At 42.8% G+C, this 12,349-nt stretch overlaps 1 protein-coding gene across 2 annotated transcripts in view; it reads right to left on the bottom strand.

Annotated features, from left to right (window-relative positions):
- Positions 1-12,349, bottom strand: part of LOC125127735 (fumarylacetoacetate hydrolase domain-containing protein 2) — a 35,858-nt gene that overhangs the window by 6,566 nt on the left and 16,943 nt on the right. For both annotated transcript variants that reach the window (XM_047781217.1, XM_047781216.1), the window contains one exon: positions 1,116-1,363. In XM_047781217.1, coding sequence (XP_047637173.1) covers positions 1,116-1,357 — 242 coding nt within the window. In that variant the 5' untranslated portion in view covers positions 1,358-1,363. The remainder of the gene's footprint in view (positions 1-1,115; positions 1,364-12,349) is intronic.

Raw genomic sequence — 12,349 nt, forward strand, 5'->3', positions numbered from 1 at the left:
ACCCTGCTCCATCCCTGGAGACGACCACTGTGTCCTGCCTGGCTCTTCACAGCCACTCTATGTACAGGCTTCTCCCATCTTTTTTAATGCAAATGACAGCACACTATATACACCTTTAAAATATATATATATTTTAGAGATCTTGCCATAACAGTATACAGCACCCTCTTTTCTGTGTGGCTGCATATTACTGCACAGTAGTAATATGTCTCTGATGAGGGACACGGAAATAGTTTCTAATCTTGTGAGAACATGAAAGTAAGGGAAAAATACTAATACAAGGACTCTGTACTGGCAAACGTTGTCAAACAACACTGTGTATTTTTGTCAGTTTAATAGGTGAAAATGACATCTCAGTGTTTTTTAATGTACTGTTCATCAACATCTTTAGACCAGATTCCATAAGGCTCCAGGCTTCCTACCTAATCTAGCCCAAACCCAGGAACTGCCTTTTTTTTTTTTTTTTTTTTTTCTTTTTCTTTTCAGGGCCCCACCTGAGGCATACAGAAGTTCCCAGGGTCGAATTGGAGCTGTAGCTGCTGGCCTACACCACAGCCACAGCAATGTGGGATCAAGCTGCATCTGCAACCTACACCACAGCTCATGGCAATGCCAGATCCTTACCCCACTGAGTGAGGCGAGGGATCAAACCCACATCCTCGTGGATACCAGTCGGGTTCGTTACTGCTAAGCCACGATGGGAACTCCGCCAGGAATGGTCTTTAAGAAGACCTCTTTGCAGTCCTCTCTCCTCTAATGAGCTGAGTCCAATCTCTCCCCCAGCTTTCCAAGATACCTCTTAGGACCCCAGGTTCCAGCCCCTCAGCCAAGCTGGAACTTAATCATCCAGGGAAGGCAGTGTGACAGGAGAATTCTGGCTCCACCACCAAGTGTGTGGCCTGAGGACTCAGTGTCCCCCTCTGTGAACTGAGGATGCTGTCATAGGAGACTTCTAAGGCTCTTCACTAAGAGAACAGGTGGGAAAGGAAGGCTGGGTGACCCTGTTCCCTTGCAAAGAGCTACCCACTGGCTGTTTCCCAGGGCAGGGATGTGGGTGGGCAGCGGGAGAGACAGAATACGGCAGCTACAGCAGGGAAATGCTGCCTGCGACTTACCTTCTTGCCACCGAGAGAGCGGCCTCTCCCTGCTCCAGGAACTCCAACATTGTCTTGGGCAGTGTGGGGTCGAAGGCACTGAGGTTGATGACACCCCCACCATTCCCTGACTCCAGGCCCAGATGAGGTCCTGTCAGGTGGGGTGCCTGGAACTGTACCAGCCTCATGTCTCTAGAGGGTTGAAAGGGCCACCTCCGAGCCTGCAGCAGAGCTGTGAGCAATCTTCTTCCACAAACCAGCATCAGCACCTATGGAAACAAAAATGAGTCCTAGGGGACAGAGAGAGCCTAAAAGCATCATCGGGCTTCCCCAAATTCCTCAAGCCACAGCCCACGTCCCTTCCATTCCTGACACAGCACATGGGATGTGGTCCAGATTTTAACTTATTTCACCCTATATACTTTATAAGGTGATCTTTTGCTCAATTCAGTGCCTGTAATGAAACATTTCTACAAGAGCAACTACTTCATGCCAGCCACTAAACTAGGTCCCAGGAATTCCAGCCTTCCTTCAACTAGTGTCTCTGAAAGCTTAGCCTGTACCTGGCACACAGTGGAGGCACGGGGCAAACCAGGTAGGTCAGACACACTCAGCCCTGCTGTCCTGCCTTCGGGGAGCTGATGTTAACAACTGGCATCATTAAGTAGGATTCAGCAAATGAGACTCCCGCTGTGAAGATCAAGGGCCCATCTTTGCCTGGTTTCTGGAGGAAGAGATGCTGAGCTGAGCTGGGGGCTAAAACAAGCAGGACTAGATATTAGTTAAGAGTGGGGTCAGAGATGGGAGTTCCTGTTATGGCGCAGCGAAAAAGAATCTGACTAGGAACCATGAGGTTGCAGGTTTGATCCCTGGCCTCGCTCAGTGGGTTAAGGCTCTGGCGTTACCATGAGCTATGGTGTAGGTCGCAGACATGGCTCATATCTGGCATTGCTGTGGCTGTGGCACAGGCCGGCAGCTACAGCTCCGATTAGACCTCTAGCCTGGGAACCTCCATATGCTGTGAGAGTGCAGCCCTAAAAAGATAAAAGAAATAGAAAGAATGGGGTCAGAGAGCAAAAATGAGGGGAGAGACAAGAGGGCAGAGTAGAAGGACTCAAGCTCACCTCCCCTCACAAAAACACCAGAATTACAACAAACTGCTGAATAACCAGTGACAAAAGAAACTGGAACCTACCGAAAAAGATATCCTACACTCAAAGACATAGAAGCAGTCACATTGAGATAATAAGAGGGGTGCTTTCACCATATAAGCAATCCCATAAGTGCCAGGTGAGCAACCCACAAACTGGAAAAGAACTATATCGTAGAGGCTCTCCCACAGGAGTGAGAGTTCCAAGGCCCACGTCAGGCATTGGGAGGAGGAGCCCCTGGAGCATTTGGTCTCAAAGGCCAGCAGAGTTTAAGTACAGGAACTCCAAAGGACTGGGGGAAACAGAGGCTCTTGGAGGGCGCACACAGGGTTTCCTGTGCACTCAGCCCCAGGGCAAATCAGGGCCTCCATAAAAATCTGGGTCAGACCTACCTACGAGTCTTGGAGGGTCTACTGGGAAAGCAGGGGGAAGCTGTGGCTTGTCATGGGGGAAGGACATTGGAGGTAGAGGTCCCAGGGAATAATCATTGGCATGAGTTCCCCTGGAGGCCACTATTTTGGAAAAATCTGGCCCCACCCATCAGGGATGAGAAACCCCAGGCCAAACAAACTGGGTGGGGACACAGCTTCACGTATCAGCAAACAGGCTGCCTAAAGCCCCCCCAGACACACAGCCTCCCCTAATCACAATCAGAGACAAAGCCCCACCCACTAGAGGAACAAGACTCAGTTCCACCTACCAGTGGGCAGGCACCAGTCACTTCCATCAGGAAGCCTAGCACAAGCCCCTGTATCAACTTTACAAGAGAGCAGACAGAAGAAGCAAGAATCAAGGGTTGTAGCCCACAAAAAGGAGACAACACAGAAAGCTAGACAAAATAAAACAGCAAAGAAATACTAGCCAGATGAAGTAATAGACAAAACCCCAGAAGAACAGCCAAGTGAAGTGGAAATAATCAACCTACATGAAAAAGACTTCAGAACAATGACAGTAAGGATGATCCAAGATCTTGGGGGGGAAAAAAAAAAACTCAGAGATCAATAAATTACAAGAAATATTTAACAAAGAAATAAAAGATTTAAAGAATAAACAGAGATGAAAAACACAATAAGCAAAATAAAAAATTCACTAGAAGGAACCAATAGCAGAATACAGGAGGCAGAAGAAAGAAAGGTGAGGCTGAAGACAGACTGGTGGAAATTACTGATGTGGAATAGAATATATAAAAAGAATGAAAAGAAATGAGGTCAATCTAAGAGAACTCTGGGAGAATTTTAAACTCACCAACATTCACATTACAGAGGTGCCAGAAGGAAGAGAGAGAGAGAAAGGGCTGGAGAAAATATGTGAAGAGTTCATAGCTGAAAACATGAGAAGGAATCACTCACTCAAATCCAGGAAGCACAACAAATACCATATAGATTAAACTCAAGGAGGAACATCCCAAGACATGCATTAATCAAACAGACCAAAATTAAAGACAAAGAGAAAATATTGAATGCAGCTAGGGAAAAGCAACAAATAATATACAAGGCTATCAGCAGAGTTTTCAGCAGAAACTCTGAAGGCCAGGAGGGAGTGGCACAATGTAAGGTGATGAAAGAAAAAAAATCCTACAACCAAGAATACTCTGTCTAGCAAAGGCCTCATTCATATTTCTATGTTTTCTTTTTCTTTTTTGGCCACACTCACAGCCTATGGAAGTTCATTGGCCAGGGATCAAATGCAAGCCAGAGGTATAACCTGTGCCACAGCTACAGCAATACTGGATCTTTAACCCACTGCACCTGGGCTGGGGACTGAACTGGTGTCTGTACAGAGATAAGCCAGATCAGTAACTCACTGTACCACAGTGGAACTTCTCATTCAGATTTAAAGGAGAAATCAGGAGTTCCCGTCGTGGCGCAGTGGTTAACGAATCCGACTAGGAACCATGAGGTTGCGGGTTCGGTCCCTGCCCTTGCTCAGTGGGTTAACGATCCGGCGTTGCCGTGAGCTGTGGTGTAGGTTGCAGACGCGGCTCGGATCCCGCGTTGCTGTGGCTCTGGCGTAGGCCGGTGGCTACAGCTCCGATTCAACCCCTAGCCTGGGAACCTCCATATGCCGCAGGAGCGGCCCAAGAAATAGCAACAACAACAACAAAAAAGACAAAAGACAAAAAAAAAAGGAGAAATCAAAAGCTTTACAGATAAGCAAAATCTTAGAGAATTTAGCACTACCAAACTGTCTTTACAACAATTATTAAAGGAACTTCTCTAGGTGGAAAAGAAAAGGTCACAGCTAGAAACAAGAAAATACAAATGAGAAGCCTTGCTGATAAAGGCCAACATATAGTAAAGGTATGAAATCATCCACATACAAATACGATATCAAAACCAGGAATCGTGAGGAGAGTACAAATGCAGGATACTGGTAATGCATTTGCAATTATGAGACTAGCAACTTAGAACAATCATGTATATATATACAGACTATATCAAAACCTCATGGTAACCACAAACCAAAAATCTATAATAGATAAATACACAAATAGCAAAAAGCAATCCAAACATAACACTAAAGATAGTTATTAGGAGTTCCTTTTGTGGCTCAGCAGTTAACAAACCCGACTAGTATCCATGAGGATGCAGGTTCAATCCCTGGCCTCACTCTGTGGATTAAGGATCTGGCATCACCATGAACTGTGGTGTAGGTCAAAAACATGGCTCAGATCTGGCATGGCTGTGGCTACAGTATAGGCCAGCAGCTGTAGCTCCAATTTGACCACTTGCCTGGGAACCTCCAAATGCTGCAAATACAGCCTATAAAGCCAAAAAAAACACACACACAAAAAAAAGATAGTCATTACACCTCAAGACAACAAAAGAAGGGGAAAAAAAAGACCAAAAAACCAAATCCAAAAAAATTAACAAGATGGCAGTAAGAACATATATATCAATAATTACCTTAAAGGTAAATGGACTAAATGCTCCAACCAAAAGACACAGACTGACTGAATGGATACAAAAATGAGACCCATATAGATCCTGTTTATAAGAGACCCACTTTAGTTCAAGGAAAACTGAAAGTGAGAGGATGGAAGAAAATACTCCATGCAAACTGAAATCAAAATAAATACTGGAGTAGCAATACTCATATCAGACAAAACAGACTTTTTTTTTTTTTTTTGGTCTTTTTGCCTTTTCTAGGGCCATTTCCACAGCACATGGAGGTTCCCAGGCTAGGGGTCGAATCGGAGCTGTAGCCACCAGACTACGCCAGAGCCACAGCAATGCGGGATCCGAGCCCCATCTGCAACCTACACCACAGCTCACAACAATGCCAGATCCTTAACCCACTGAGCAAGGCCAGGGATTGAACCCGCAACCTCATGGTTCCTAGTCAGATTTGTTAACCACTGCGCCACGACGGGAACACCAAAACAGAATTTTTTTTTGTCTTTTTAGGTCTGCACATGTGGCATATGGAAGTTCCCAGACTAGGGGTCGAATTGGAGCCTACGCCACAGCACAGCCATGCCATATCCAAGCTGTGTCTGCAACCTATATAATAGTGCACAGCAACGCTGGATCCTTAATCCACCAAGAGGGGCCAGGGATCAAACCTATGTCCTCATGAATACTAGTTGGGATCATTACTGCTGAGCCACAACAAGAATTCCCAAAATATACTTTACAATAAAGATGGTTACAAGAAACAAAGAAGGATATTACATAGTGATCAAAGTATCAATCCAAGAAAAGGACGTAACAACTGTCAATATATATGCACCCAACATAAGAGCACCTCAATATGTAAGGCAACTGCTAACAACTTGAAATGGAGAAGTCAACAATAACACAGTAATAGCGAGGGACTTTAACACCTCGTTTACAGTGATGGACAGACTATACAGACAGAAAATCAACAAGGAAACATAGGCCTTAAATGATGCATTAGACCAGGTGCACTTTATAGTAGCAGAACAAGCATTCTTCTCAAGAGAACACAGAACATTCTCTAGGAAAGATCACATTCTGGGCCACAAATCAAATTTTGGTAAATTTAAGAAAGCTGAAATCCTATCAAGTATCTTTTCTGACCAAAATGTGGTTAAGCCTTGAAATCAACTAAAAGGAAAAAACCTGCAAAAACCACAAACACATGGAGACTAAACATGCTACTAAACAACCAATGGATCACGGAGAAATCAATTAGGAAATCAAACTAGAGACAAATAAAAATGAAAACAAAACCTAAGGGATACAGCAAAAGCAGTTCTACAAGGGAAGTTTACAGCAATACAAGCCTATCTCAGGAAACAAGAAAAATCTCAAATAACCTAACTTTACACCTAAAACAACTAGAGAAAGAAGAACAAACAAATCCAAAACTAAATAGAAGAAAAGGAATCATAAAGATCAGAGCAGAAATAAATGAACTAGAATCAAAGAAAACAATGGAAAAGATCAATGAAACGAAATGGTGCTTCTTTGAAAAGAACAACAAAATTGATAAACCCTTAGCCAGACTCATCAAGAAAAAAGTGGAGAGGGCTCAAAATAATGAGAAATAAAAAAGAAGTTATGGGAGTCCCTGCTGTGATGTGGTGGATTAATGATCTGGCTTGTCTCAGTGGTGGTGACAATTTATTTAATCCCCAGCCCGGTGGAATGGGTCAGGGATCTGGTGTTGCTGCAGCCAAGACATAGGCCACCACCACCTGATACCAAAACCAGACAGATACCACGAAAAAAAGAAAATTACAGGCCAATATCACTGATAAACATAGATGTGAAAATCCTCAAGAAAATACGAGCAAACCAAACCCAGAAATACATTAAAAGGATCATACACCATGCCATGATCAAGTGGGATTTATCCCAAAGATGCAAGGATTTTTCAATACCCACAAATCAGTGTGATACACATTAGAAAATTTAATAATAAAAATCATATCTCAATAGATGCAGAAAAAGATTTTGACACAATCCACCACCCATTTGTGATTAAAAAAAAAAAAAAAAAAACCACCAGCAAGTGGGCATAAAGGGAAACTATCTCAACATAATAAAGTCCATATATGACAATCCCACAGCTAAAATCATTCTCAACAGTGAAAAGCTCAAAGAATTTCTGCTAAGATCAGAAACACAATAAGGCTGTTCACTCTTGATACTTTTATTCAACATAGTTTTGGAAGTCCTAGCCATGGCAATCAGGGAAGAAATAAAAGGAATCCAAATTGGAAAGAAGAAGTAATATTATTGCTGTTTACAGATGATATGATACCATACATAGAAAATCCTAAAGATGCTCCCAGAAAACTGAGCTCATCGATGAATTTGGTAAAGTTGCAGGATACAAAATTAATACACAGAAATCGATTGCATTTCTATATACTAACAATGAAAGATCAGAAAGATAGTGTAGGGAAACAATCCCATTTACCATCACATCAAAGAAAATAAAATGCCTAGGCATAAACCTACCTAAAGAGAGGAAACACCTGTACTCTGAAAACTAAAGGATGCTGATGTAAGAAATCAAGACAACACAAAGAGATGGAAAATAAACTCTTGGATTAGAAGAATCAAAAATGACTGTATTACCCAAGGCAATCTACAGATTCAACACAATCCCTAACAAATTACCAATGGGATTTTCCACAGAATTAAAACAAGAAAATTTTTTACATTTGTATGGAAACACAAAAGACCACAAAGAGCAAAAGCAAAATCCTGAGAAAGGAAAATGGAGCTGTAAGAATCAGGCTCCCTGACCTCAGACGGCACTACAAACTATAGTCATCAAAACAGCATGGTACTGGCACAAAATGAGAAATACAGATCAATGAATAGAACAGGACAAAAAGCCCAGAAGTAAACTCAAGCACCTATGGACAACTCATCTATGACAAAGCAGGCAAGAATATACAATGGAGAAAAGACAGTCTCTTCAATAAGTGGTGCTGGGAAAACTGGACAGCCACATGTAAGAGAATCAATTAGAACACCCTCTAACATCATACACAAAAATAAATTCATAGAGGCAGGATCAAGATGGTGGAGGAGTAGGAGGTGGAGCTCCCCTATTCCAAAAACACATTTAAAAAATAAAAAAAACAACCTACAAGAACAATTCTCAGAACATCTACTGAAAGCTGGCAGAGGATCTCAGTCTCCAAAAAGGGCAAGAAACCCTCCACATAATTTCATAGAACTAAAGGAAAAAGAGAGAGAAAGTGGGAACTTTCTGATTATGGCTGTTCTGGCTGTTGTAAGGTGGTAACTCATAGTAGTTTTGATTGTTTCTAGAAATTAATGACACTGAGCATCTTTTCATGTGATTTTGGCCAACTGTATGTCTTCTTTGGAGAAATGTCTGTTTAGACCTTCTGCCCATTTTTTAACTGGATTGCTTTATTGAGGGGAGGGCTGTAGGATGTGTTTATAAATTTTGGAGATTAATCCCTTGTCAGTCACTTCATTTGCAAATATCTTCTCTCATTCTCTGGGTTGTCTTTTCGTTTTGGTTATGGTTTCCTTCACTGTGCAAAGATTTTTAAGTTTATTTAGGTCTCATTTGTTTATTTCTGTTTATTTGTTTTTGCTTTTTAGGGCCACACGTGCAGCATATGGAAGTTCCCAGGCGAGGGGTCAAAGTGGAGCTGCAGCTGCCAGCCTATGCCACAGCCATTGCAATGCAGGATCTGAGCCTCATTTGCAACCTACACCACAGCTCACAGCAATGCCAGATCCTTAACCCACTGAGAGAGGCCAGGGATTGAAACCGCATTCTCATGGATACTAGTCAGAATTGATACTGCTGAGCCACAATGGGAACTCCTCTATTTTGTTTCTATTTTCATTACTCTAGGAGGTGGATCTGAGAATATACTGTGGCAGTTTATATCAGAGAGTGTTCATCCTATGTCTTGCTCTAAGAGTTTTCTAGTATCTGGTTGTATATTTAGGTATTTAATCCATTTTGAGTTTATTTTTGTGTATGGTGTTAGAGAGCATTCTTCATTCTTTTCCACCTACAGCAGTCAGAATGGCCATCATCAAAAAGTCTATAAACAATAAATGCTGGAAAGGGTGGGGAGAAAAGAGAACCCTCTTATACTGTTAGTGGGAATGCAAACTGGTACAACCACTATGGAAAACAGTATGAAGTTTCCTCAGAAAAACTAAAATTAGAACTATCATATGATCCAGCAATCCTACTCCTGGGCATCTATTTGGAGAAAACCATAATTCAAAAAGATATATGCACCCCAATGTTCATTGCAGCACTATTTACAATAGCCAAAGCATGGATATTTGTCCACTGACAGAGGAATGCATAAAGAAGATGTGGTACCTGGGAGTTCCCATGGTGGCACAGCAGAAACCAGTCTGACTAGTACCCATGAGGATGCAGGTTCAAGCCCTCATCTCCTCAGTGGGTCAGGATCTGGTGTTGCTATGAGCTGTGGTGAAGGTCACAGACATGACTCATATCCTGTTTTGCTGTGGCTGTGGTGTAGGCTGGCACCTGTAGCTCCCTGGCCTGAGAACTTCCATATGCTGCAGGGCTGGCCCTAAAAAGCAAAAAAAAAAAAAAAAAAAGATGTACATATACACAATGGACTAACAGCCATAAAAAAGAATGAAATCATGCCATTTTCAGCAACATGGATGGACCCAGAGATTATCATACTAAATGAAGTTAGTGAAAGATAAACATCATATGATATCACTTATATGTGTAGTCTTTTAAAAGGATACAATTGAACTTATCTGCAGAATAGAAACTGACCCACAGTCTTTGAAAAACTTATGGTTCCCCAAGGGGACAGGTTGTGGTGGGGGGAGGGATGGACTCGGGGTTTGGGACTGACAATATGCACACTGAGGTATATGGAATGACTGGCCAATGGGGACCTGCTGTATAGCACAGAGAACTCTATGCAGTATTCTGTGATAATCTATATAGGAAAAGAATCTGAGAGAGAATGGATGTGTATATATGTATGACTGAATCACTGTTGTGCACCAAGAATAATCACAACATTGTAAATCAGCTATACTTCAATAAAATTCTAAAAAAGTGGGAGTTCCTGTTGTGGCTCAGTAGTTAACGAACCCGACTAGTGTCCATGAGGATGGTTTGATCCCTGGCCTCAGTGGGTTGGGGATCTGGCATTGCCATGAGCTGTGGTGTAGGTTGCAGACGTGGCTCAGATCTTATGTTGCTGTGGCTGTGGCTTAGGCCGGCAGCTACAGCTCTGATTCTACCCCTAGCCTGGGAACCTCCATATGCTGCAGGTACAGCCCTAAAAAGACAGAACAACATTTAAAAAAAAAAATTTTTTTTCAAAAAAGAAAAAAAAAGGAATCAGGATAGAACCAGCACTCCTGAGAGGGAGCTCTGAAAGAGGAAAGGAATCTCCAGACTGGGAGGCCACCTAAGTGGCAGGGAGATCAACAGGGATGGAAAGGGAGCCTCAAAGCCACTGCCCGGTGCATCACAGCCTGAGACACTCCAAAGGGGCTGGGCACTGAGGTTTGGGCATCAGAGGTCAGTTCCAGCGACAGGACTAGTGTTGGCTGTGTGGAAACAGCCTGAGGCCGGTAGGGAGAGGTGCACTACAGCCAGGGAGTACAGGAGGAGGCCTGAGCCCACCAGAAAAGCAAGGTGCCACTGCTGGGGAGTGTGAGAGGAGGAGATGGGACTGCTACAGGAACTTCTTTCTCCAAACATGTGCAGGTTCTCAGGCAGCAGAGCTCCTTTTGGGCAGGCTACAGGGGTGGCTGCAAACTGCCATGGTTATCTCTGACTCCAGAGGTGGCCGAGGCCCCCTACCACTAAAGGTCCCATGACCAGGCCCTGCCTGCAGCCCCAGTCACTTCAGGGGTCACCACTGTGGAGGCTGCCCCCACCTCCTGGGAAATGAACACACCCTGCCACTGTCAAAGCTGCCAAGGGCTATGAGTGCTGCCCCCCACCTCCCCATGGTCGCTGCCACTGCCAAGGGCCCAGTGACCATGTACTGCCCATTGCCCCCACCTCTTGTAGTAGCATACACAAGTCATGCACCTGCATAGCCCCTATCAAGGGGAAAACAGCCTACATACACTGAGGAAAGACACAGCAAGCATTCAAAGCAGCCTTCATGCCCCCCAAAAAAATAGTAAACCCACACAAGCTACCCAGGGATGTTCCTGAGTATAAATAGCTCTCCAAGACTATAGTGGATAATTATTTCCCCTAAACTCACAGACCAAAAAAAGTGTGTGTGTGTGTGTGTGTGTGTGTGTGTGTGTGTATGCAAAATGAAGACACACAGAAACTATTCCCAGTTAAAAGTACAGAATTCCCCTGAAGAAGCAATGAAATAGACCTCTGAAGTCTAACAGACACTGAGTTCAAAAAGGAAGTAATGGAAATACTGAAGGAATTAAGAGTGCATATCAACAGTAATGCAGATTACTTCAGAAAGGAACTAGAAACTATATGGAGGAGCCAAGTCAGAAAATTAATTTGCAGAGAGGAAAGCTGAGCTAAAGCCATTGAACAGGAGAATGAATAATGCAGCAGAATGAATAAGTGACTTGAAAGGTGGAATAATGGAAATCACCCAATCAGGACAATAGACAGCCAAAGGAAAAAGATGAAAAACAATATAAGAAATTTATGGGATAATATAAAGTATGCCAATCTACACATAATAGGGATTCCAGAAGAAAAAGAAAAGGGGATTGAAAATGTATTTGAAGAAATTATGGCTGAAAACTTTCCAAATCTAAAGAAGGAAACAGATATCAAGACACAGGAAGCATAGAGGTCCCCAAACAAGTTGAACTCAAACACACATACATCAATAAAAATGGCAAAAGGTAAAGATAAAGGAGAGGCTTCTAAAGGCAGCAAGAGAAAAAGAGTTAATTACAACTCGGGCTATCAACTGATTTCCCTACAGAAAAACTACAGACCAGAAGAGAGGGGTAAGATATATTCAAAGTTCTAAAAGGGGAAAAAACCACAACTGAGAATATTCTACCTAGCAAGATTGTTATCTAAAACAGAGAAATAAAGAATTTCTCAAACACAAAGAACACAGTAATACAAAACTTACCCTAAAAGAAATATTAAAAGTTTGCCTACATCTCTCCTTTA

The sequence above is a fragment of the Phacochoerus africanus genome, chromosome 5, assembly GCF_016906955.1.
Source record: "Phacochoerus africanus isolate WHEZ1 chromosome 5, ROS_Pafr_v1, whole genome shotgun sequence".
Taxonomy (NCBI): Eukaryota; Metazoa; Chordata; class Mammalia; order Artiodactyla; family Suidae; genus Phacochoerus; species Phacochoerus africanus.